General features: G+C 48.7%; 3 protein-coding genes across 4 annotated transcripts in view; 1 reads left to right on the top strand and 2 right to left on the bottom strand.

The window, feature by feature from the left end:
• Positions 1–4,231: 4,231 nt before the first annotated feature.
• On the bottom strand, positions 4,232–16,105 carry TRIM62 (tripartite motif containing 62). 2 transcript variants are annotated; one of them, XM_081923691.1, is made up of 6 exons: positions 15,691–16,105; positions 13,225–14,302; positions 12,353–12,448; positions 9,393–9,649; positions 6,863–6,978; positions 4,232–5,381 (listed from the first exon to the last, which is right to left on the bottom strand). In XM_081923691.1, the coding sequence occupies exons 2-6, from the start codon at positions 13,669–13,671 to the stop codon at positions 4,831–4,833; spliced, it is 1,467 nt and encodes a 488-aa protein (XP_081779817.1). In that variant the 5' UTR covers positions 13,672–14,302; positions 15,691–16,105; the 3' UTR covers positions 4,232–4,830. The 2 variants fall into 2 exon arrangements, with proteins under 2 accessions (XP_081779817.1, XP_081779818.1); XM_081923692.1 differs by lacking the exon at positions 15,691–16,105 and having other exon boundaries at positions 13,225–13,774; positions 13,834–15,160.
• Positions 16,106–16,233: 128 nt separating this feature from the next.
• Positions 16,234–18,161, top strand: SVBP (small vasohibin binding protein). The gene is made up of 2 exons (XM_081921059.1): positions 16,234–16,453; positions 17,796–18,161. Exons 1-2 carry the CDS (start codon positions 16,292–16,294, stop codon positions 17,880–17,882), a joined length of 249 nt encoding a protein of 82 aa, XP_081777185.1. The 5' UTR covers positions 16,234–16,291; the 3' UTR covers positions 17,883–18,161.
• A 1,364-nt stretch (positions 18,162–19,525) lies between these two features.
• Positions 19,526–26,682, bottom strand: part of TMEM269 (transmembrane protein 269) — a 16,575-nt gene continuing 9,418 nt past the window's right edge. The window contains exons 3-7 of the mRNA XM_081923872.1: positions 26,206–26,353; positions 24,829–24,926; positions 22,716–22,859; positions 21,384–21,584; positions 19,526–20,556 (exon numbers count right to left, since the gene is read on the bottom strand). Of these exons, the coding sequence (XP_081779998.1) occupies positions 20,447–20,556; positions 21,384–21,584; positions 22,716–22,859; positions 24,829–24,926; positions 26,206–26,353 (701 nt within the window). The 3' untranslated portion in view covers positions 19,526–20,446. The remainder of the gene's footprint in view (positions 20,557–21,383; positions 21,585–22,715; positions 22,860–24,828; positions 24,927–26,205; positions 26,354–26,682) is intronic.

Consider the following 26,682-nt stretch of genomic DNA (forward strand, 5'->3'; position numbering starts at 1 on the left):
TGGTTGTATTCGTGCATTCCTTTGGGTTGCCAGGATTCTTTGGGTTCCATATCCCTTACATTCTTACATTCAAGGTGTTCAAAGCAACCTTCCTCAGCCACCAGGTCAGTGGTGTCCTCCTGATGTTCTCTACACACTCAAAAGCATGGAGGTTACTCGTGGAGACTTAGTCGTAGGGTGCAGATTTCCACAAGAACCTAAGCAGCACCTGCTGGATCGAGCCAAGAGCATCCTGTTCTCATGGTGGCCCCAAAGGGAGACCCAAAAGCAGCACTCAAGTCCAACAGCTCTCTCCTAAGAACACAAGAAAGATCCATGGGGAGAGGCAACCCTCTGGCCTTGAAATCAGCAAGGCCGTTGCCAGAGAGGCTGTGCTTTTGACCCTATGAATTTGAGGTTTTTATCTGCGTCAGCCACAGACACTGATGCAATTGCACAGCTCCCCAATCGATGTGGAAGTGAAAAGGTTTGCAAGCGTTGGAAGAAATTGGTCTTCCTCCCAGGAACTTGAGGACTAGAAACTTAAACCTTTCTGTAGGAGGAGAAAGAACAGGTTCCCTGAAAGAATGAGGTAACAGGCCTCCTCCGAGGAAAGGTATTCTTTGCATGTGCCGCATTAATATCCAAATATGACATACACAGAGAGAGAGAAGAGGCCAAAATCAAGAGCCCCCTGCCCCTGACAGGGGTATCAAATGAAATGAAATGAGGGAGATCGGATTAAGAGGGCCGCAGGGGTGATCTGAGAAGGCCCCCAGCTGCCGTCAAAAAAGTAAATTAAAAACCCCCACAAAACTTCCCAGGCATTCGGACAGCGCCACCGCTGACAGTAATGTCAGCCGGAGCTGAGCAATGGAATTAAAATTAGTCCCGTGTCTTTCCAGTGGGGTTAAGCATCTCACATGGTGCAGGACCCTCCTCTCAAATACCGGCTAGGAGAGAGAATTGCAATGACATGGCCGCCTCTGCTTGGGCACATGCCAACTCTGGGAAGCTGAGATGGCGGCCTGAGATGGAGCGCATAACTCCCTGGAGTCGCGATCGCCTCTCCCCCTTTGTTGTGGGCGAGGGTAGGGTTACCCACCAGCAGCTGGAGCTGCAGCAGCTGAGCCCAGCGAAAGGAGGGGTGGCCCAGCGTCAGGACCCCTGGCTGGCCGGCACATCGTTGCCCCCGTCCCACATAGATGCTAATCCCGGAATTATTGACGTCGCATGCCTCCCAAACGAAGGGATCTAATGATGCCATCTAATACATGAAAAATGTATTCCCGGCCCCAGCTAAAGCAAGAAGGGCCAGAGCTGGATCCCTGAGACAGTGGCTCCACAAGGGTGATGAGGGAAGGGGGCCGCAGATTCCAACTAGCCCTGGAATCCCCCTTTCCCCCGGTACTTAAAACAGTGCCCCCTTTCCCCCAGTCCTGCCTGACACCACAATCACACAGCACTCCTCTTGGTGTGGTGCACGGGAGTTTGCTAGCTTTGGAAATCAGTCTTTTACTCACAGTGGTGAGGACTAGAAACTTGCAACTCACCAGCCGGGTGCTCACATTACAGGCAGGTCCCTGGTTTTCTCACCAGTGTCGCCAGGTATAGCTAGGAACGTTCCCTGCCTGAAACCTGGGACAGCTGATACCAGTCAGAGTAAGCCAAGGTTTCCCAAACTTGGGTCTCCAGCTGTTTTTGGACTACAGTTCCCATCATCCCTGACCACTGGTCCTGCTAGCTAGGGATGATAGGAGTTGTAGTCCATAAACAGCTGGAGAGACAAGTCTGGGAAACCCTGGTCTAAGGGCCTGACTTGGCATAAGGCACTTTCCTCCGTTTCTATTTACCGTATTTTTCGCTCTATAAGACGCACCAGACCACAAGACGCACCTAGTTTTTGGAGAAGGAAAACAAGGGGAAAAAAATATTCTGAATCTCAGAAGCCAGAACAGCAAGAGGGATCGCTGCGCAGTGAAAGCAGCAATCCCTCTTGCTGTTCTGGCTTCTGGGATAGCCGCGCAGCCTGCATTCGCTCCATAAGACGCACACACATTTCCCCTTACTTTTTAGGAGGGAAAAAGTGAGTCTTATAGAGCAAAAAATACGGTAAATCACCCCTCAATCTGCAGCGATGACGACTAGAAGCATGCTTTGTTTTTAAGGGAAAAGATGTTCAGTCCCTGACATCTCCAGGCAGGGCTGGGGATAGAACCTGTCTGGAAACCCTGAGAGCTGAAATCAGTTACCTTTGCTTCTGGCAATTACAGAACACAAACAGAAAACAAACCAAAAACCGCACCCTCTGCCTTCCCCCCCAAGCTCCTGACATGACCCACTCAGCTCCTTTGCAAGATAAGGTAGCCTTGCTGAATTTTGCACAGCTCAACTACAGAGCTTTCCCCCCTTTTCCTGTTTTGCATCCATTGAAGATGATGATGTCTACATTCACTGCAACAACTTGAGCAGGGAGAGTCAGGCTACTGACCTCCAACCGTCATTGGTGGGCTGATGGTCATGGATGAAGGGAGCTTGCCTCTGTGCATGAAAAGAAGGCAAAGTAGCGATGGTGGGAATTAGAGGCAGTAAAGGCAAGTGACGGCAAAGGTGAGTGATGGCGGGAGAAAGAATCCTTCAGCTGGGGGGCTGCGGCTGCTACATCCCTGTGTGTAAAGGAGGCAGAGTTGTGATGGAGACCCAGGGGCACTAAAGGCAAGCGATGGTCCGCCTGCAACAGAGGAACCTGTGGCCCTCCAGATGTTGGCAGGTGCCAACTCCCAAGATCCCTGCCAGCCGGCATGCCCAGTGGTCAGGGACGATGAGGCTTGCTTCAGCTTGGTAACCTTCAGAAGGCGCCAAACTGGTGAGCCCTGACCTAGAGAAAGACACCAAAGCCATCATTCTGCCGCCTACAGGATGAAACATCACCGCTATTTGGACATGCCTAGCCAAGCAATCATCGTGGGGAGATATTTTACATTCCTTGCTGAAAGGGAAATAATGCAGCTCCCCCAACTCACTGCGATTAAACTGTTCACTTGTGGCACAAATTCAGGCAATGCTACCCTCTTCTGGACGGTTTGGCTAACACAGTTTGTCACCTCAAATTTCAGGGGCGTCCTACGGGACGCCAAAACCCAGCCTCTCCCCGCCTCTCGCCTTCCATTGGATGTCGTACTTGCGACACCCCACAAGCTCTACGCCTCGGTTGTGCCCCCCTGGACCCACCTTTAGCAAACTGAGAGGCAAGCATTTCCACTGCAGGCAGAAAACTTGCACCAGTTGCCTCCTGCTTGCAGCTGCTCAGCATTGCCAGAATCATTCCTCCCACAGCTGTGTTTGCTTGTTAATTACCACAGAGCCTAGGACTTGTTGATCAGAAGGTTGGCGGTTCAAATCCCCGCGACGGGGTGAGCTCCCGTTGCTCGGTCCCTGCTCCTGCCCACCTAGCAGTTTGAAAGCACGTCAAAGTGCAAGTAGATAAATAGGTACCACTCCGGTGGGAAGGTAAATGGCGTTAGTGCGCTGCTCTGGTTCGCCAGAAGCGGCTTAGTCATGCTGGCCACATGACCCGGAAGCTGTACGTCGGCTCCCTCGGCCAATACAGCAAGATGAGCGCCTCAACCCCAGAGTCGGCCACAACTGGACCTAATGGTCAGGTTTCTTTACCTTACTCCACCACTGAGCAGCAACAATCCAGCAAAAGGGACTCATGGCCCCCAGATGCTGGGAGTTGGAGTCTAGCAATTTATTGAGAACCACAAGCTCTCCATCGCTGAACTGGACCATCACTTGCCTTCACTGCCCCTAGCTGCCTCCAATGCAACTATGGCTTCTTTAAACCCAGGGACAAAGAACCTTTGACCGTGCAAATGTTAGCATGGGACAACTCCCATAATCTCTGATTGTTGGGAGTCTCTGGAAGACCATAGTCCCTGAACTGGACCCTCACTTGCCTGCCCTGCCCTGAGCTCAGCGCTTTCCTTTAATGCAGGGGTGGGGAACCAGTGGTTCGACTCACTCAAAGGCAGCTTCAAGGATCTCAGTACGGCATTCATGTTCCATCCCAAACACTCTCCCATAATCTCACAACAACCCTCCGAGGTAGATCGCGCTGAGAGATTATGATTGCCCCATGGCTGGGGAAGAGAACAGAGCACAGATTTGAACCCAGGTCCCCCTAGTCCTAGCCTGACACTGCAAACAACAACAACACCAATCTGCACACCCCACAAAACATCCAGCAAGGTTTGGGGTCCAAACGTTCCATTTATTTCACCGTTTCCTTCTTTCCTCCCCCTCCCCGGTGCTCCCCAGCCGCCATTTTCCTCCCAGCCTCCCAAAACAGGAAATCAGACCAACTAATAAAAGTCCATACAGACATAAACCCATTCCCACTTAAACCAGCCAGTGGTGGGGGCCGCGAGGTTTCGTTCTGGTACATGCACCTGCCTGTGGGCCTGGAATCTGCGCCACGCAGACTTTGCCGGGAAAGAAAAGTTCGGAGCTGTGTTCCCTCGTTCCTCAGCTGGCCCACGGCCCACCTCACTGCACCATCGCCGGCCGCCCACCAAGCTGCGTCGAGGGGCAGCACCCAGAAACGCCGCAAGCAAGAATCCCGACTCCCCTCCCCTGGGGGACCCCACACCAGTTTTCTGTTCCTAATTGAAAAGTCCCGCTCTTCCGGAAGCTCAAGCAAGGAACCCTGCGTGTTCACCCCTGTGTTCTGCCAGTCAAGAACAGAACCACAGAATGGTAGAGTTGGGAGGGACCCTCAGGAATCAGGCATCACAGCTCACAACAGTCAGTGCCGTGCCGCTGACGGTTCCCCCACCCCGTCGGCAGCCCTTAAATGCGGACGGTGTTGATCCGCAGCGGCTGCACGTTCTTCCCGTTGGCGTGGCTCTGCCCCGGGCTGAAGTAGGAGCAGAGCTTGCCCGGGAAGCGCTCCCGGAAGGTGTAGAGCCAGGACATGTCGTCCGCGTTGTAGAAGATCAGGAGGCCGCGGTCGTAGTCCAAGAAGACGCCCACCTTCTCCAGCTTGCTCTTGACGTTCAGCCGGGTCCAGGGCTCCGTGCAAGCGCTGTACTGGTTGCCGTCGTGCATGACGATGCAGTAGAAGCCGCGGCTGGGCTGGATCTGAATGCTTCCCTTGCGCGTGACGGCCTCGTGTGCCAGGCCAATCATCCACTGCGTCTTCTCCGAGACCACCACCTCCCAGTAGTGCACCCCGCCCCCAAAGGCCTCCGAGCCCAGCACCGAGACCTCCACGTCAAAGCGCTTGGGGGAGTCCTGCAGAGGCTGCGGGTGCAGATTGCCGTAGGCCACGATGGTGCAGTCGTCGGAGAGGATGAGGCGCTGGTGGGCGGTGGAGGGGTCCAGCGTGAGTGTGGCGGGCACTGCGGGGAGAAATAGGTTGCTATTTATTCATTTTGTAATATTTCTACACCGCTTGGTTGTGGGAGGGGGGAACTCCCCTGGGCCGTGTTCAGAAAGTGGTGGGGGGGGATGAGTGTTCAGACCCCTGGGCTCTCACTTGTGGGGTGCCTCAGGGTTCTGTCCTCTCCCCCATGCTTTTCAACATCTACATGCAGCCACTGGGAGAGATCATCAGGGGGTTTGGGCTGGGTGTTCATCAGTATGCAGATGATACCCAGCTCTACCTCTCTTTCAAATCAGTACCAGTGAAGGCGGTGAAGGTCCTTTGTGTCTGGAGGGGATTGGAGGATGGATGGTGACTAACAGATTGAGGTTGAATCCTGACAAGACAGAAGTACTGTTTTTGGGAGACAAGAGGCAGGCAGGTGTGGAGGAGTCCCTGGTCCTGAATGGGGTAACTGTGCCTCTGAAGGACCAGGTGCGCACCCTGGGAGTCATTTTGGACTCTCAACTGTCCATGGAGGTGCAGGTCAATTCTGTGTCCAGGGCGGCTGTTTACCAGCTCCATCTGGTACGTAGGTTGAGACCCTACCTGCCCGCGGACTGTCTCACCCGTGTGGTGCATGCTCTGGTTATCTCTCGCTTGGAGTACTGCAATGCACTCTATGTGGGGCTACCTTTGAAGGTGACCCGGAAACCACAACTAATCCAGAATGCGGCAGCTAGACTGGTGACTGGAAGTGGCTGCTGAGACCACATAACACCAGTCCTGAGAGATCTGCATTGGCTCCCAGTACATTTCCGAGCACAATTCAAAGTGTTGGTGCTGATCTTTAAAACCCTAGATGGCCTTGGCCCAGTATACTTGAAGGAGCTTCTCCACCCCCATCGTACTACCCAGACACTGAGGTCCAGCGCCAAGGGCCTTCTGGCAGTTCCCTCACTGTGAGAAGCGAGGTTCCAGGGAACCAGACAGAGGGCCTCGGTAGTGGCACCCACCAATATTTTAAACTTTCACCACTGTAACTAAGCCAGGTTTTACTGCCTCTGCAACTTTTTCTGAATACTGTATGGAAAAGCACATGAATATGACCTTTGGAGAGTTTGTAAGTATACCATTTTTAATTTCCCAAACATGTTGTCTTTTTAGATGTGAGGGGAGTTTTGAAACTCACAAGGGCATATTTCAATGATCTAACAACCTCTATTTCCATGCTTTCCTTTGCTGCGTGCTTTGTGATTTTAAATCTCTTCTGGCGTTCTCTCACCAAATGTGGATTGCGGCATTCTACTTTTATACCTTCTTTTCCCCCTTGCACCAACACTAAGAACCCTCCTTTCGCAACAACACCTTTGAAGTGGAGGTCTTTTATCCCAGTCTAAATCTACCTCAGTCTTGCAACTGTCATATAATGCTGATTTTGTTGAGGCCGTTCACTGTTATAAATCGGGATAGTTTTACAGGACGCAATTCAGAAATGAAGCAAACACATTCGCTCACCTGGGTGGATGTCCTGAAAAAGAGATTTCCAGATCGTGTACTGCAAGGGCCCCATATATTTGGAGGTGGGAAAGTCCTCGTACGTGAGGTTCGTTTCGTGGATCTTGCCCTTGAGCCTTGTGAGGAGGAAAAGAACCAGGGTGAGCAAGGAGCACGTGGGCTGCACACACTTTCAATGGGTCTACTTGATGTTTGCTAGACATGGTGGCTGTACTCTGCCTCCATGGCCCGAGGCAGTGATGCTTTTGAATAACCATTGCTGGAAAACACACCTTTAGTTTTTCCTCTTTCCCTTCTCTCTCTCTCTCTTTTCCAGTACTTGTCTTTTCTTTCTGACTTTTGTCCTTTTTTAGACTGTTTATCTTAATATAGCATAAATCATCATCAACCTTTTATTCGACCGTCAGTCAGAAAAAAGTACATTTGTCAATACACAGTTAAACAGTTAAACATCCAGGAAGATTTTAGAGCTTAGCCAACACTAAAATGGGCTAAACAGATATCCCCATATCAATACAGTCAATTATACTCTTGCGATGCTTAAAAGCTAAAAAAAGAAATTTGGCCACCAAGGAAGGTATAGCTCTAGTGACATTATTCAGCAAGTGTAAAACCTGGTTTTCTCCGGGTAGGAAGCTAAATTGACATAGGAGTGGATCTATAAAATTTTGTCTAAGCTCTGCATAAGAAGGGCAAGTCAAGAGAATGTGTTCGGTGGACTCAACCACACCCATGGCACAATGACAGGTTCTCTGGGCGTATGGTACTCCCCTGTACCTTCCCCACAATATCACAGAGTCAAGGACATTTAATCTAGCCGCTGTAAGAAGTCTGCAGTATTCCACATAGTGGATTTCTGCAAGGTAGGGGGCAGGCATGGTCCGATAAATCTGGTCCCCTAGGAACATCCCTGGTTTTACCTGGGCTAATATAGCATAAAAAGTAGCTGTTTTGTCTTAGTATTTTATTAAAAAAAAAGATGCTTTGCAATGGGTTTGTATTTTTGTATAGCTGTAAATAAGCATCAAGTTGAAAGAACAAAGGAACCCAGGAGGGGAGAGTTGCTGTTTTACTGAGGTCTGGCTTGCAGGTCTCCTACTGGAGTATCTGGCTGGCCCCTGTGAGTCAGTAATATCCAAGGCAACACGATGACCAAATACAATGATACGATATCAATATACACTCTATATATACAGTGGTACCTCAGGTTAAGTACTTAATTCGTTCCGGAGGTCCGTTCTTAACCTGAAACTGTTCTTAACCTGAAGCACCACTTTAGCTAATGGGGCCTCCTGCTGCTGCCATGCCGCCAGAGCCCGATTTCTGTTCTTATCCTGAAGCAAAGTTCTTAACCTGAAGCACTATTTCTGGGTTAGCGGAGTGTGTAACCTGAAGCGTATGTAACCTGAAACGTATGTAACCCGAGGTACCACTGTAATGTGAAATATATGAAATCACAAAATCAGAAAACTTAAGAATCTCTGAAAGTCACAAAATATGCACTCTTGATGGATTCTCTTGAAAACATAGAACCAAATAAACAGAAGTCTTATAAGTCTCTGAAAGTCTTTGAAGACTCTGCAAGTCTCTGAAAGAATTCATGGATTCCATGAATCCAGTTTCATGGAATTCTTCTTCAGCACAGCAGAAGGATACAGAAATGCTTCATAAACCCGTCTATATGTTGAATTGAAAAGTATAACAGCAATTGCGATGAAGCAGTGGTCATAAAGTTATGAAGAATTCCACAAAACAGTGGGTATATCCGAAATCACTGTTCAGAACGTCTTTTTGCAAACTACTTCGGCCGCGTTGGACTCCATAAACAAAGCTTTACAGCCTGTTTTCACCAGATAAGAATCTGACCCATTGCTTCTGCCAGAGACCTGCATAGTCTTCAAAGACTTTCAGAGACTTATAAGGCTTATGTTTGTTTGGTTTCACGTTTTCAAGAGAATCCATTAAGAGTGCATATTTTGCAACTTTCAGAGATTCATTATTTTTCTGTTTAAACGATTTCATATATAGTGGTACCTCGAGTTAAGTACTTAATTCGTTCCGGAGGTCCGTACTTAACCTGAAACTGTTCTTAACCTGAAGCACCACTTTAGCTAATGGGGCCTCCCTTTGCCGCCGCGCCACCGGAGCACAATTTCTGTTCTCATCCTGAAGCAAAGTTCTTAACCTGAAGCACTATTTTTGGGTTAGCGGAGTCTGTAACCTGAAGCGTATGTAACCTGAAGCGTATGTAATCTGAGGTACCACTGTATTTCATATTATATAAAGAGTGTATATTGATATTATATCGTTGTATTTGGTCATTGTGTTGCCTTGGACGTTACTGACTACTGTTTGCAACACAGGGGTTAAATTGTTTGCCCCCTGGGAGAACAGGAAGCTGGCCTGGTCCAGCAGCCCCCTCCCTATGTTCCCATGAGTGATGCTTAATTTGACGCAGGTGGGGAAGGCTGCTCTAACCCTGGGCTCCCAAACTTCCCCTGCTGTCAGCCACCCGCGCAACGCGGCCTACCTCTCGGACAAGGAAGCAATGCCGGCCAGGAAGGAGTGTTTGTCCGCCTCGGCCAGCCGCTCCTGGAGGATCTGGCTGCCCTCCTGGACTTTGCGGAGCTGCTGGCTGTAGCGCTGGATCTTCTGCTCGATGTCCGTCAGAGTCCGGGCCGTGTCCGCCTCCAGCTCCTCCAACATGGCCTTCTGTCGCTCGCGGAGCAGGCGGTGCAGCCGTTCAAAGGCCTCCCCAATCGTGGCCCGCAGGCTCTTGGCGGAGGACTGCGGGGAGAGAATGAGATGCAGGCGAGTCACGGGCTGACCTTGGCTTCCCCCTGACGAAGACCCGCGATCGCCTCGATACCGCCCTGCAAGGTTGTTGTGCGAAGACGGAGATCTTGCGACTTGTTTAAAGCCGCCTGGCTGGGATACGGGGTGGGGAAAGAGAGCTCCCATTTTGATGAGAGGTGTGACTTTAAAGTTGCAAAATAACCAAGCACGGGACTGAGTGATGGAGAAATTTATGAAACAACAATGGGATATCAGCTCTGCCCAAGGCATGACAGATCACAGCAAGAACCGGGGAAATATATATATCCCATTTTACAAGGACAGGAAGAAACACCATGGATGGAATAAATGTCACACACAGGAAGAACAAGGATATACAGTGGTACCTCAGGTTAAGCACTTAATTCGTTCCGGAGGTCCGTACTTAACCTGAAACTGTTCTTAACCTGAAGCACCACTTTAGCTAATGGGGCCTCCCACTGCCACTGCGCCGCCGGAGCACGATTTCTGTTCTCATCCTGAACCAAAGTTCTTAACCCGAGGTAATATTTCTGGGTTAGCGGAGTCTGTAACCTGAAGCATATGTAACCCGAGGTACCACTGCAGTTTTGAGATCCTCACTTGTAGTTTCATAAATCATTTAATGTGTCAACACAAATAGAAATTATAAATATTGCAGCTGTTGTATTATTGTGACTGGAATGTAACTGAAATCAGTAAGATTTTGGAATGCAGAAATAAAGAAAATCATCAATTCTAGCACGTGGTGAGGAACCACTTTATCTAAATTATATAATTTGCTATTTAAATGATTGATATTAGTAATTGTATTATAAATTGGTATTGTTATAATGAGGCTTTTAATGAAGGGATGGAGAACCCTGGGCCCTCCCGATGTGGACGGCCTCCTTCAAGTCCCTTCATCCCTGACCACTGCCCATGCTGGCTGTTGGGAGTTCGAATCCAGAAACATCTGGAGAGACACAGGTTCCTCATCCCTGCCTTAAAAGAAGGTCAGCGGTAGATGCCCAGCTCCATTTGCAGAAGGCCGCAGCTTCAATCCTCAGCGGCACCTTCAGGTAATACAGTGGTACCTTGTGTTAAGTACTTAATTCGTTCCGGAGGTCCGTTCTTAACCTGAAGCACCACTTTAGCTAATGGGGCCTCCCGCTGCTGCCGCGCGATTTCTGTTCTCATCCTGAAGCAAAGTTCTTCACCCGGGGTACTATTTCTGGGTTGGCAGAGTCTGTAACCCGAAGCGCCTATAACCTGAAGCGTATGTAACCCGAGGTACCACTGTACTGGGACATCCTCTCCATCTCAAACCCCTGGACAGAAAGCCACGGTCAATCAGGGATGAGGATCAGGTGGTCCTCCAGATATTCCGGAACTACCACTCCCAGCATCCCTAAACACTGGCCACAGTGGCAGAGGCTCTTGGGAGCTGGAGTCCAGCAACATAGCCACCTGCCAGGGATTCCTTGGCCGTGATTCCTGCATTTGACCCTTGGGGGTCCCTTCCAGCTCCACAATTCTATGATTCTGTAACATCAGGAGAGCTGCAGGTTCCCAAGCCCTTGCTGCAGACACAGACAGATGACGCATCCGGACCATTGGCCCAACTAGCTCAGTGCTGCCTACTCTGACTGGCAGAGGCTCTCCAGTTTTTCAGGCAGTGGTCTCTCAAAGATGTCTTTGGGGATTGAACCAGGTGTCTTGCACATGCAACACAGATGCTCTGCCAATGGTCTGTCTCACTGTAGGAAACCCCCCTTGTATGCTCCTGCATGCTTAGGACCCGAGCGATTGTCAGCGAAGGGGCCTTGGATGTCGAAACATGAGAAGCGTCACCACCACAAACCTTTTTATCCGAAAGCGCTGCAGTACTTGCACTCTGGGGGGAGCGATCGGATCTGAGCAATGTTCCCAGGTCCCTTCAGTCCCCACAAAACAAGAGGGCTATTCATTTGGTGAGAAGGCAGACACCTGAGGCTTCAAAATCTCTTCTGCAGCTGATATCAACAACCAGCAGGCTTTAAACTAGCATGGGAAGTTTTTTAAAGGGCTCCTTTTAGCAGAAGACAGGAGCAAAACAGGTGAAAAATCTCTAGTACTGTATTGGTTTGCAGTCTTAGAACACAAGTCAAAATTTTCAGGGGTGTGGAGACAGACTGGCATTTATTTAAGGCCCGTTTACTTAAAATCAAGAGTGGGGAAATCACCATTTGTTCAGGGCCTTGAGGAGTAAAAGCCTGTATTTTTATTTTTAGAGGAAAGGACCACAGCATCTTCTTAGCATGCAGACCTTATCATGAAGGTCCCGGGTTTCGTTTCCTGGCTACATGTCCTGACAGGGCTGGGACTGTCTCCCCAGACTAAAACCCTGGTTGGTCAGTTTTGGAGATACTGACCTAGATGGCCCAAAGGCCTGATTCTGTATAAGGGAACTTCTTATTTAAGCCAGCTCTTTGTGGAGAACAACGAGGACTAGAATATTACTCTGTTTTTAGGGGAGGGCTATAGCTCAGCAGGAGACACCTTGGTCCCAGGTTCAAACCCCAAAGGCACCAGCTAGGATGAGGAATGGCACCTGCCTGAAACTCAGAGTAGGCAATGATGGGTTTTGCTCAGGAGCCTTCTGCCATCACCCAGTTACAACTTTGGGGCCGGCCAAACCACCACCCCAGCCTTTACCTTTGTCTCGGCCAGCTGCCGTTTCAGGAGAGCCAGGGCTTCTGTGTGGCCGCGCTCGCTGTCCTGCAGAGTCTGCAGCTGCTCCTTAAGTTCCCTCTGAAAAATAGACGGGCAGCAAGGAGGTGATGCAGTGCCCGCAGTTTCGGCATCGTCCAGGTGGGTCTCGCACCCCTACCCTGCTCCCGTTGCAGAGCTCAGGGGCCCTCCCGAAGGAGACAGTTATTCACACAGCGCAGAGTTAAACTACGGAACTCCCCGCCACAGGAGGCGGTCGTGACAACCAACCTAGATGGCATTAAAAGAGGACTGGGCAAATTCATGGAGGAAGGGAGTGATGGCTTCTAGCCACAATGGCTCTGCCAAGAAGAGGATGCTGGACTATAAGGGCACAACCAGGGCTTTTTTTTCCCTCTGTCCAAGATCTCAATAACTCAGTTCCAGCACCTCTCAGGTGGGCGCCAGTCTAAGAGAACAAGGGTTCATGGTGAGCTCCGGCCCCTCTTCTAGAAAAATAGCACTGGGCACAACAGAAGCGCCATGGGACCCTTCTCCTGCAGCTCATACAGGGACACAACAGGCCTTCTCCTCCACCTCCAAGGGCACAACAGGCACCCTTCTCCAGTTCCTTCCGAGGCAGAACTGGACCCCCTCCCCTCCTCCCGGGGCACAACAAGCACCTTCCTACAAGGCCACAACTGGACACGTCTCTTCCAGCTTCCCAGGGGCATAACAGGTGCCCTTCCCCGCCAGCTCCTACAGAGACACAACAGGCACCCTCCTCTCTCCAGGGATGCAGCAGACAGCCTCCTCCCTATCCCGGCCTCCTCCTGCTGCCCCGGCGCAGCAGGCACCTCCTCCTCCCCTCTGCGCACCTGGAGCTCCTCGAAGGCGTCGTCGAGGCTGGTGACCTGGTGCTGCTCGTGCACGGCCGGCTCGTCGCAGAAGAAGCAGACGACGGCGCGGTCGGTGAGGCAGAAGAGCTTGACCTTGCCGTGCTCCTTGGCGCAGGCGAAGGCGGAGGCGCCGCGCTGCTGCGCGCTCAGCAGGATGGCGTCGAGGGGGAAGGCGGCGTAGCGCTCCACGATGTTGGCCAGCTTGAGGCTGGGCGCCAGCGCCGGCTCGGCGAAGGTGCGCCGGCACTCGGGGCAGTCTCGGGCCGGCGCCGCCTGCGCCTCCTGGCGGCTCCAGTGCTCCGTGATGCAGCGGCGGCAGAAGTAGTGCTCGCAGCCGAAACTCACCGGGTCCTGGTAGATGCTCAGGCAGATGGAGCACAGCAGCTCGTCCTTCAGGCTGCACGACGCGCCCGACGCGCCCGCCATGGCGCGCCACCACCTAGCCGCGGCCACCGCTTGGCCCCGGTTCGCCTCGGCCCGATCCGGCCCGGCCCAGCAGCCAGGCGCCTTCTCCGGGCTCCCTTTGTGTCTCCTCCGGCGCGCCCGTGGAGAGATGGAGAGGGGGCCGCGGCGGAGAGGAGCGCAAACCTGGGCGCCTGGACGGCGCGCCCGGTGGAGAGATGGCGAGGGGGCCGCGGCGGAGAGGAGCGCAAAGGGACCGGGAGGAAGGAGAGATGCGTCCGCCGGCCGGCCTCGTCTTGCCTCCGCCTCCTGCTTCTCTACCTCCGGCTCCTCCCTGCGCCCCCGACGGGCTGCAAAAGGAGGAGCAGGACGAAGAAGAAGAGGCGAGATGGATCGGAAGAGCAGAGCCGGCGCTCCGCCTTCCCGTGTTGGACAAAGCGAGCCGGGATCGCAGGCTGGGTGGAGGCTGCGCGGCCCGCTAGGCGGCGCCGGATTCGGGTCTCCGTCGTTTTCACACCATCCCCGAGGGATGTCACACAATCGCCTCTCCGCGTTTGTGACAACTCGGTTTTAGGGGGCCAAGCCTTTGGAACTCCCTGCCAAGGGACATCGGGCGGACGCCTTCGACGGACCCTTTTCGGAATCTAGCCAAATCCTCCCCAGGTGGTAAGAAAGTTGGTGCAAGTTTAAAAAGAAAAAGGAAGGACATACTGTACAGAAAAAGGAACGATGCAAACAAAACTGAATTGACATTAAAACTAAACACACACCCAAAATGCGAATCTGGGTTGTTTAGTACAAAATCCCTGGAAACAATTAGCAGTGGCAGTGCTGTTTTCTGGAGGTACACACACCCTAAACATGTGAATCTTTGTACTTTTGTCCATTTACTGTGTTTATTTTTCCTGATTTGAACTATAAAATGGTGATTTTCTTGAGTCAAAATGAGAATACCCCTAAACATTTTCCTTTTTTTAAGAAAAAAAGCATTGGGTATTGGTATTGGAAAACCCAGCCAAATGGGCGGGGTATAAATAATAAAATTGTTGTCATTATTGGTTGATGCCAGTTTTAATCTGTTTCCAGCCTGTTGCTATTTTTAACTTTCTGATAGTTTTAAATTGCTGTTGTCAGTTTTTCTTGTTGGTAATTTTATCTCGTTTGTAAACTGCTCTGAGGTTTGTTTTGATTTGTGGCAAACCAAGCAAATTTTATGAAATAAATAAAATGATGGGAGTCTTGGAGGTGTCGCCTCAGATCTTCTCCAGCCCCGGGCAGGACTCTGTTTCACGCTATGGCTTTTTCAGTGTTGTCGAGACCTCATGGTGGTTCTCCATAAAACTTCTTGGCACAGGGAGCAAATCAACAAGGATCGCAGGGGGTTGGACTAGAGGGCCTTTGGAGGTCTCATGGAAATCTACCATTCCATGATTGGATGAGGATGAATGGCAAAGAGGTACATATGAAAACCAGAAACAGCTCTAAAGAGGAGCAGGAATGTGTTGCATGGGGAGTTGAAACTAAGCTCAAAAAGTATAGTTAAAGCTATGGTTTTCTCAGTAGTGATTTATGGAAGTGAGAGTAGGACCATCAAGAAGGCTGATCGCTGAAGAATTGATGCTTTTGAATTATGGTGCTGGAGGAGACTCTTGAGAGTCCCATGGACTGCAAGAAGATCAAGCCTCTCCATTCTGAAGGAAATCAGCCCTGAGTGCTCACTGGAAGGACAGATCCTGAAGCTGAGGCTCCAATACTTTGGCCACCTCATGGGAAGAGAAGACTCCCTGGAAAAGACCCTGATGTTGGGAAAGATGGAGGGCAAAAGGAGAAGGGGGCGACAGAGGACGAGATGGTTGGATGGTGTTCTTGAAGCTACCAGCGTGAGTTTGACCAAACTGCGGGAGGCAGTGGAAGACAGGAGGGCCTGGCGTGCTCTGGCCCATGGGGTCACGAAGAGTCGGACGCTACTAAACAACTAAAAAACAACAAAAGCTCAAAAAGACTCACAATGAGAAACGCAGCAGCCTTTACCAGTTGTATTACCTATTAATGCAAAAGGAACACAAGTAGATCACAGATCATAGATTTGCATGGTTGGAAGGGACCAGGAGAATTATCTAGTCCGACCCTCTGCAATGCACGATCCCGAGATTAAACCCCCTTTTCAGGCAGTGCATTGTTAAACTAGCGGCTACTCCAATCTCTGCAGAGAAATGCACGAATACAGTTCTCAAAAGAGGGACGGTTCTTGCCAAAGGTCTAGTCGCAGGGAGTTCCGCGGGGCAGGACATTAAAGGCTTGGCCACTAGTGAAGGCCAACCGAATAGCGGCAACGGCATCCCTTTTTCTTTTGGGAGAAGGGGGGCACAACTAGGCTAAAATAAAGGATTTCTCCATGGAGATATCTCACCTCTAAACGTGAGATATTTAAGAATGCTTTTATCCAAAGCGAGCCCGGAAACGCATAGGAATGTGTAACTCTTCCTATTCGTATCTCTGATATCACCGCCAGCACCCGTCCTCGCGCATGCGTACAGTCCTCGCTGAAGGTGAGCTTCTTGTCCCGCCCCCGCTACGCTCCTCCCTCGACGCATGCGCCGTCCCTACCTCGGCCGCCATCTTCCTTCGCGGGAGGAGGAAGAAAATGGAGCCCGGCGGGGCCCGCCGCGAGAAGCTGCCGCCGCCTCCCATCCCGCTGCCGCAGCAGGGGACGCCTCCCAAGGGCAAGGACGGTCCCAGCAGCCGCCTGGAGAAGGCCAAGCAGCGCGCGGCCCAGCAGGAGCTTAAGCAACGGCAACGGGCCGAGGTGGGCGGGGCCATGCTAATTGGGGCCGGCCGGTCTTCTCGGTCTTGCGCTGCTCTCGCGAGACATGACAGACGGGGAGGGGAGGGTAGATCGCCTTCTTGAAGGCAAAATAGGGGTGTGGTTATGCTAATGAGGTGCGGGCGGTGTTCTCGGGTCAGCGCTGCTCTCGCGAGACGTGACAGGGAGCAGACTGGCGGAAATTCCGCCGGGTCGGCTTCATTGAAGGGCGGCAGTTGACCCGGGGAACTCCCTGCCACTATTATTGTTTCAGGTAGGTAGCCGTGTTGGTCTGACGCAGTTGAAATAAATAAAATTTTAAAAAATTGTTCAGTTGGTTATAGACCAACTAAGAGACCAACTATTGTTGTTGTTAATGATTATTATTATCGGTTTGTATGGGGCTTTAGGGGAGGGGCGGTGTGGATTTGAATTAAATCAAATCGATTTAAATCACTAGTCAGTAAGATTTGATAATTTTATTTTATTTTACTGAAAGACTCATTCTTGCTGGTATAATCTTAATACAGTATTTACAACCAGATGAAGATTTCATTTTTGGAATAATAAAGTTTCAGAGCAGTTTTTACTGTTATATCAAAAATTACTGAATTGGTTACACTATTAGAAATACATAGACAGATAATGAATGAAATTATTGTGAGGTTTAAAAAGTTAACTATTTTCGGACAACTTTTTTTGCTGTATTTTATTGGAAGGAGAAAAATAATCACTTCCTTAAAAACAATTTAAACAATGTATTTAACTGAAGCAATAACATTATAGCATATGTATCCATGTTTGTTAACTGATGTGCTTAAACTTTTTTTTAAAAAAAACTTAAAACAAATCCTTATTTCCTGATGAATAGCCTTTGGACTATAATGTAACCTAAATAGAACCTAAATAGAAAACAATCTTTAGAATCCTCCAAAAGCATTTTATTTTAAAAATCCAATTTAAATTTTAAAAAATCTGGATTTTTTTAAAAATCATTGATTTTTATCCACCCTGTGGACATGTTGTGCTCTTTCTGGGGTACTTTGAGCATCTTTGGTCCCCACCTGCACTCATCTCTCTCCTGTGGCTTCTAGAAGCTGTCAACATGCAACGGCAGCCTCACCCTGGAAAACAGCTTTGGCCGGCTGCTCCTTCCCCCCACCCCCAAAGAAGGTTTGTCGACCCCTGAATTAAGCAGGAGCCTCTTGTGGCAGGGAGTTCAATACGTAGCAAGGGTATCTGCAGTAGGAAGCTTGGCTGTGTTTTAAAATCATTTGTATCTATTAATCTACTGCCCAGAGTCTTGCGTATTAAAACCTTAGAGCTGTCCTTGTTGGGCCTGCAGATCTACGCCCTCAACAGGGTGATGACTGAGCTGGAGCAGCAGCAGTTTGACGCCTTCTGCAAGCAGATGCAGACTTCCAGCGACTGAGGACGGGAGCCGCACTCCAGACGGGCCGCTCAGAAGACCAGCACTTTCCCACCCATGGCCGCAGTCAGCGGCCAGGCAGAACTGTACACCCAGGAGCAGGGAGGAACAGCCAAGCTCTGCTTCCGATGCCACATAGCTGACACTGCCTTACTGGAGCGTTCCCCTGCCAAACCTTCCTTGAGTAGAGTTCTCCCTTGAAAACCTGTTGTTGTTGTTTTTTAAAAATGCTATTTATTACTTTGGTTTGAGAAATAAAGTTGTGTTTTTTCAAAAAATAAATGCTTCACTCTCTCTGTGATAGCATATTGCAGCCTTCACCAAGCTGATGTCTTCTGGCTGCTTTTGACTGCAAATCCCAGCACAATTCATAAGATGTTGGGGCTGATGGGAGCCGTAGGTTACATAGCAAACACAGTGTGTTAGGCTTTCAGAAGAGTCGTTTGGTCTCAATAGAAGCACCAGCCTTCCATTGCCAATAACTACAGCCTTACAGTATGACATAAGGAAGAATCCTACTGGATCAGGCCAGTTGCTCTTCTGGCCCAGCACCCCATTCTTGCAGTGACCACCGAGATGCTTGCAGGAGGTCTGCAAGCAGGACTCTTCATTAGGAAGAATCCAGAGCAGGTGGAACTTCCAATAGGCAAAGTGGGGCATTATGTCATTCTTATCCCTGCTCGCTCCAGGATTACCGTATCTTTCGCTCCATAAGACACACTTTTTTCTTCCTAAAAAGGGAAAATGTCTGTGTGTCTTATGGAGCGGATGCGTGGTCCCTGGAGCCTAATCACCCAGGGGCGAAAAGCAGATTGTGCTTTTTTCTTTTCTTTTGAAAGAGGGAAGTGAGTGTTGAAACAAAGCCACTGATCAGCAAGCAATCAGGAGTGAGGTAAGGGACGCTAGCAATAAAGGAGGCTGCCTGAGAAGGGGGAGGTTAAAGCCCATGGATCCTCAGGATTTTTACATTGGGTCACCCCAAATTCACTGTCAAATCGCATATCATGTCTGTGGCCACAGCATGAACCACAAAAATCATACATCCACTGTTTCGTTCAGAATACTTTTCTTGTTTTCCTCCTCTAAAAACTAGGTGCGACTTATGGAGCAAAAAATACGGTGCATAGCTAGAAATCTTCCAGCCATCCTGCTCCTTTAGTTCTTCCTACACCCCATCCAGGCCTGCTGACCAATCCCTTCATTCTTTTTTGAACATCCTTTGTACCACTCAAATTATCCATGTTCTGAATGCTGCCGTTGCGAATTGTCGCACGCATTCTGGCTTTCCCTTTTTATCTGTCTATTCAGACCAGCTCCAGAGACAGATTGTTAAATCCATACGAGATCTCTTGGTACCAAGGGCCTTCTCGGTAGTGGCACCCATCTTGTAGAACACTCTCCCATCAGATGTCAAGGAAATAACTATCTGGCTTTTAGAAGACATCTGAAAGCAGCCCTGTTTAGGAATGTTTGATCTTTTATCATCTTTTTAATATTCTGTTGGGAGCCACCCAGAATAATTATCATCATCATCATCATTGGTTCCAGAAATGAGCTGGTTTCATTTTTTCCGCTTGACACCTCTTGCAGCTGTACCCCCCCCCAAAAAGAAACCCCTTTTCACACAACACCAGATAGCAAAAACAGTGTTTCCCACAGTTTATTTTTTTAAAAAATGCCAAAACAAAAGAACTCATTTCAAATGTACATCTCCAGTAACACAAATCATCTCCCTTTTCATTATTATCTCCTGCGGGATGGGGGCAGGAAATAAGTTTTCCAAATATTTCAGTAATATGATCAATAAAACATAAACATTGACGGTGCTCCCCGGCAGAAGTATTTGATACACCCAATCTGAGAATGGCAAATCTAGGATCTATACAGGTAATTTGATGGGTTCAAATTTTTTTTGACCACCAAGCCTTTCAGGAGGTAATCACCACCCTTTCCCCCATGGGCCAGCTTTCACCCCACAAGCAGTGATCCTGCGGTGTTTCATCAGCCCTCCCAACTTTTAAGGTTTCAAATCCAGCTAATTCGTACGTTGAAAATCCAGATGCTCTCCTTTAAAGAAGACTTTCTGGCGAGGCTGCAGGGACCTATCCTTGGATTAGTTAAAAAAATTAGCCGGTGACGAGATTTGGAGGCCAAGTTCTTTAAAAACCACCAGCCAGTAAAATTGTGGACTAAAAAAATAGAAATCTAAAAAAGCTGAACTCATTGTAAATCTTTTTCTCTTTCTATATACATATGTAAATAATCTGTATACTTGTATGTACACCAAAAGTGGGGCTTGGGAGTGTTAGCCAGATCACCCACTGTGTTCCCCAGACACCCAGCCTTCACAGGGCAGAAATCCCACCCCCACGGCAGAGACCTCGCAGTTGTTCTGTTCCTAGTCAGGACAGTGGAAACGTTTCTAGGAAGGTTTTAAGCGATGCGTGGATATTAACGCTGGGTAGGCTGGTCTTTAGGGTCCTGGAGGGGGTGGCCCCACCGGGCATGTGCCCCACAGCGAGGTGGAAAGCTGCTGTCTGTCCTCGCATGACACCATGCAAGCAAGGTTAGACTCTGTGGCTCCACAGAGCAGTTGGGAAGAAGATATACGACGAGGACCAAAGCAGGTAGTAGAGCGAGGCGAAGTAGGTGGCAGAGAACATCACCATCAAGATCCCTGCAATGCCAGAGAGAGAGAGAGAGATTTCAGAATTGTAAAGTTGGAAGGGACTTCTAGGGCTCATCTAGTCCAACCCCAAGCAACGAAAGATTTTCAGCGTGAAATTCTGTTTCCACAAAAACAAAAAATGAATGGTTTTTTAAATTTCATTTATTCTGATACAGTTTTTTAAGACTATTTGCTGCCAATGGTTCCCCACCAGGACTTTTGACAATAGGCATGTAGACTGAAGCCATACATGATTTAAAATAACCAAAGAAACGCCAATTTGTCCATGATGGTTGGACAAAGGCTTTCCAGGCTACCAGCATGCAAGTTAATCTAGAAGCAGGGAAAAATCATTTCTACAGTCAAACCTTGGTTCCTGAACGGTTCCGTTTTGGAACGTTTCGCCTCAAAAACCCAGAAGTGAATGATCTGGTTTTTGAACGTTTTTCGGAAGCCGAACATCTGACGCAGCTTCCGTTTGAGTGCGGGAAGCTCTTGCAACCAATCAGAAGCCACGACTCGTTCGTCGAACATTTCGGAAGCCGAATGGGCTTTCGGAACGGATTTCGTTCGACAACCGAGGTTTGACTGTATAAGGATTGCAGGTTCTCCATAATTTTCAGGCTGAACTGAATCATGGAATTGCAGAATCATGCAGCCAAACCCCTGCGATGCACACAGCTAAGATAACATTTTGCTGTGACCTGATGACAAGGTTTCTGCACAAACCCATCTCAGAAAGGTTTATTATCTTTAGACAGATGGATAGCTAGAGAGAGAGATTATGAGGGTATCCTCCTTATTTGAGCTGAAGGGGCCCGCTGCTCTGCACTCACCTCCTGCGAAGACGGCCTTCTTCCAGGGCTGAGACTCCAGCACCTTGTCGTGAGGGTAGAAGCCCTGGTCCACCATGAAGAGGATCATCACCATGGCGATGATACGCATCACCAGCAGGTTGCCTCCTGTCAGGAGGTAGGTGGCGGCCAGGACAGATGCTCCATACGGGCAGGGCAGCCCCCGGTACATGAACGGCATCCCTAAGGAGACGAGAGGAAAGGGAGGTGGTGAGTTGACTCGGAGCGAACTGTTCCTGTGGATGCGCCAAAGCAGGAAAATGCAAAACTAATGTGCAGAGGACAAAAATCAAGATTGGTTACAATACCACCAATTGAACGACATCTTTGAGATTTAAAAAAAATTGGTTTTGCGACAGAAAAATCAGAATTAGAGAAAGGTTTATTAAAAAATAAAGACAAATTACTTTCCAGAATGTACAGGCTATTATTGTTAGACTGGGAAATAAAAGAAGATGAAGTGAAATCGGTTATGGTGCAGTGGGTAAAGGACTTTGGATATAACCAGTGCCGGATTTATGTGTAAGCTAAACAAATTATAGCTTAGGGCACCACTCTCTTGGGGGCCCCAAAAAAATTTAAAGGAAAAAAAGGAGATGTACATATCCAAAATATAAGATAAAAAACAAATAAAATGGCGTTAGATACTTATTAGGTCCATAAATTACCATACAGCATATATTCAACACAAAAACAGTGAAAATTTGTTGTTGACAAAGGACAGCTGGACATATAAAGGGCCCCATTACCTTCAGTAGCTTAGGGCCTCATCAAACCTAAATCTGGCCCTGGATAGAACATACAGATGGCGAATTGGGAAAATTTATGGAGAAGGGAACTGAAATTTATGGCTTGTTTTACTGTAAAAGAAAACTTTATGAAGATGCTATACGGATGGTATATCACTCCTAGCAAATTGGCCAAAATGTACAAAACCAACTCAAATTTATGCTGGAGGTGTAGAGAGAGGGAACGATGTACCACATGTGGTGGGGTTGCAAAAGAATAAAGAGCTTTTGGGGACTTAAATATAATGAATTAAAAAAACTGTTTTAAACGAAGTTTATCAAAAAGCCTGAAGTCTTCCTCTTAGGTATTATGGCACCAGACATTCCTAGAGAGAAAATGATTTATTTATTTTTGTATGCAACAACAGCAGCGAGGATGCTGATTGCCAAAGGAGATAAAAATGGAGATAAAATCCCATCGAAAGAGGAGTGGCAAGTTAAACTGCTTGAATATATGGAACTAGTGAATATGACCCCTGCAGCCAAACTTAACGTGGCCATGTTATTACCACGGCTGTAGACTCACCGCTAGAGAAGAAACACAGGCGCGTGAACACAGCCAAGACGTACACAATCACCAAAAGCCCGTCGAGGATCCCGTGGGCTTGCAAGAGAAGGGCGGTGGCCAGCCCAAATGAAGTGAAATCAGCAAAATCGTCCAGCTTGGCACCTACGGAATGTCAAAGACAGGTGCCAGTTAGCCCTGGGCAGGAGACAAGATGAGCACCCCGTAGAGGCCAAAATACATAGTGACGTTTCTCCAGTATGGCCCCCTGGAAGGCATCGAACTCGAAGGTTTAATTTATTATGAGTGTTAAGTCGTGGGTGAACATATCGGGCGACACAGCGATTCTTCAAACAGCTCTTGTTTATTCACAGGTCAGAACAGAACTGAACTGAAGGGTTCAGCCAACCTGCTTATATAGAGCTCAACTACAAAGCAACAGTAACAATGTTCTGTAACTATCCAATCACTGAACATCACTTTCAATTCCTTATTTGCATATGCGGACCTGAGTGAAAACTATCTACAGTATCCCCCTGCTGGCCCAGGGTGAGAACTTCAGTACATAACGAGAGCTGGTGTGACATGGTGGTTAGGCTGCTGGATTAGGACCTGGGTGGACCAGGGTTCAAAATCCCCCGTGCAGCCATAAAGGTCGCTGAGGGGGCAGTTCCTGTGCCTCAGACTAACCCACCTCGCAAGGTTATTGGGAGGATAAAATGGGGAGAGCTGTATGCTTCATCTTGGGCTCACTGGAGGAGAAGCTGGGATATAAATGTAATTAATAACAATAAATAAATATTGGTGGCCCCGCCGCCCCCTTCCCAAAAAAGTGCCTGGGAAGGGGTACCAGAATAATTAAAAAATACAGTTATATCTCTAGAAAATGCATAAAGACACCAGCCCAAAATAAAGAGCACAGTATCGGAAGGGGAAACTGAGCAGGCCTGAAAGCGATGGCTGTCTCCCCACTTGTGATTCCTAGCATACTGCCTTCGACAGAGGGCAGCGTATTTATTTCTTTAAGGAATTTGTGTTTTCCATTCTGTGACTCAAAGCAGCTTACAGTAAATAATAATAATCCTAAAACCCTAAAACATACAATATACAAGATTTAAAACATAGCTCGAAACATCAGAAAAGTACTTATTTCATAAAAGTTACATATCACTTGATTGTACAAACACAGCATAATCTCAAAGCACTTTGCAAGAAGAATAAAACGATGACATGAGCAGTATATAAAAAAACCCCAACAGTATGAAAGGTTCAAAAAATAATTGCAATAACTGATAAGCTAAAAGCCAGATTCAAAGACATCCCAGCTTTCTAAATGTCTGGGTAAAAAGTAAAGGTAAAGGGAGCCCTGACCATTAGGTCCAGTCGTGACGGGCTCTGGGGTTGCGGTGCTCATCTATTGGCCGAGGGAGCCGGCGTACAGCTTCCGGGTCATGTGGCCACATGACTAAGCTGCTTGCGGCGAACCAGAGCAGCATATGGAAACACCGTTTACCTTCATGCCGGAGCGGTACCTATTTATCTACTTGCACTTTGACATGCTTTTGAACCGCTAGATTGGCAGGAGCAGCGACTGAGCAACGGGAGCTCATCCCGTCGCAGGGATTCGAACCGTCAACCTTCTGATCAGCAAGTCCTAGGCTCTGTGGTTTAACCCACAGTGCCACCCGCGCCCCTAATGTCTGGGTAGGCTTGGCTAAACAGAAATGTTTTAAGCCTGCCTAACGTCAAGAAGCAGGGAGTTCCAAAGTAACCTCGAAAATGGATATCTTACAGAACACGTGATGTGTGCACCTGTAACAGTCCCAGTGGAGACATTAGAACAGCATTCACGGTGCAAAAGCTTTCTGCAATGAGGCTTATTTTTACCTGACACCCAAAACTTAACAGGGAGAGTGCCTGTCTGATTCATCGCTGGCGGAGAGCAGCCATCGCTAGCTTTTTCCTCCTTGGAAAATTTTTTCTCTAATCCCCTTTTTGGTACACTTTGTGCGAGCAAATGCCATCCTGCCTAACTATCTGATCCGATGAGATCTTCCGGATGAGTGCTCGTGAGCTCGCTAAGCAACGCAGGTCCAAGGCCGGAGCGTGGAGGCTTTCGCAAGGAGGTACTTACCCAGTGCGGAACAAGCATTCAGCTGCCTGGCAACGGCGCCGTCCGCAAGGTCAAGCAAAAATCCGATCAGGACCAGCCAGCATGCATAATTATATTGCCTGGTGGGGGGAGAGACGGGAGAGTCCTATTACACATTGCCACGGCTGCCCTGCTGAGCGGCCTCAATGTTCCCAAAGCCGCCAAGTGAAGCAAGGAGCGGTCAAGCGCATGAGGAGGGGATCGGGGCCTATCAAAGTGTCTTCGACCCTGGCCCCACCTCCTGCGCAGTGACACATGACCCTGTGTGGATGAAGGCAGACCCTCCAAATGCCCCTATTTTCCAAGGGACAGTCCTGGATTGACAAATCCATCCTGGTTTCTGATTTGATTCTGGAATGTTCCGCTTTTCCCTAGTTAAATCGGGAAAATGTTGGAGGGTATGGAGTTATGCGACACCCCCGCCCCCCAGAGCCAAGGAGATAACTAACTATAAAACCTTTAGAAGATATCTGAAGCCAGCCCCGTATAGGGAAGTTTTTAAATGTTCAATCCCTTGTTTATATTTTTTTAATATGTTGGAAGTGTTATAAGAATTTAAGGTCTCAAATATATAAATCAAATGTTCATAAGTTTACAAGGTAAACACATACGTAAGTATATAAACCACGCGTGTGAAATAGTACAGGAAAGCAATCCTGAAGCCACTTTTGACTCTCCCAAACCATTTGGACTCTCCCAAATTGACCTCAAACATTTCTCTGCAAGGAGGAAGGAAATGGGAAATTCGCCTCTCCATTGTCTTTTCTTACCTGTGTTAAGGGTGTATTTTTGTGTGAATAGGGTGAGCCTGTGACCTGGATTCAGGAATTCAGGTATTTACCATCACAAAAGAATAGCCAGGCTGCCCAGGTAAAGCAATCAGTGACCATTATCAGGTATCCTGGCAGACAGGATTTTTGCTGTAGACTGCCTCCTTCTGTGATGTATGTATGATGTTTTGGGAGGTGGTCTTGGGGTACAGGGTGGGCAATTTCAAAAATCTATATAAGGGCGTGCACACCATGAATGTTGTGAGTGAGGACCCTGTTGCAACAGTTAATAAAGATCAGGCTTACTAGCTGCTTTGCTTCTCAATATTCTCTGGCTGGCCTCTGTTATTTTCTCCTACCGATAGGGAACCCACTTAAAGACTCTATATGGACTCTTGGATACCCCATAAGGGAAAGGGAGCAGGCTTTTTCTTATAACAGAAGCCTCCCCGAGTGGCTGAGGCAACCTAGTCAGATGAGTGGGCTGTTGTTGTTGTTGTTGTTGCTGTTGCTGCTGCTGCTGCTGTTGAATAGACACCCCTAGTTTCACAGGAGAAATGTTGGAGGATATGCCCAGGGTCTGGCTTACCCATTCAGACTGCAAAGGACAGACGAGAGTCCCATCACCAGGTTGGCCATAGAGATGGAGTTGGCGACATTCCGGCGCAGGAACTCCAGAGCCTGCGCCCGTCCGGCCTGATCGCTCAGGAACAGCTTCTTGGTGTGTTGGAATATACCTAAAAGGCGGCAGAGGAAGGAGTAAGAAAGGAGGAAAACCAGGCAGAGATGTTCCCTATGTGCTGAGCATACATCCCCAAAGAGGGGCAGGCATTAAAATTGGGTGCATTAAAATTCCATCCCATCTGCCCTCCGCCAATCCCTTAAGGGGAATGTTGGGAAGTGGCCAATGGGAGCAGAGTGGAGGGGTGACCAGGCAGATCACCACCCCAGAATTTATGCTTTTTGGGAAGAGAGGGCAAGACCTACTTGTGTGAGTGCCTGGAGGCAGTTGGAGGATGGGTGGTGGCTAACAGATCGAGGTTGAATCCTGACAAGACAGAAGTAC

This window comes from Podarcis melisellensis (genome assembly GCF_964234715.1).
Source record: "Podarcis melisellensis genome assembly, chromosome: 8".
Taxonomy (NCBI): domain Eukaryota; kingdom Metazoa; phylum Chordata; class Lepidosauria; order Squamata; family Lacertidae; genus Podarcis; species Podarcis melisellensis.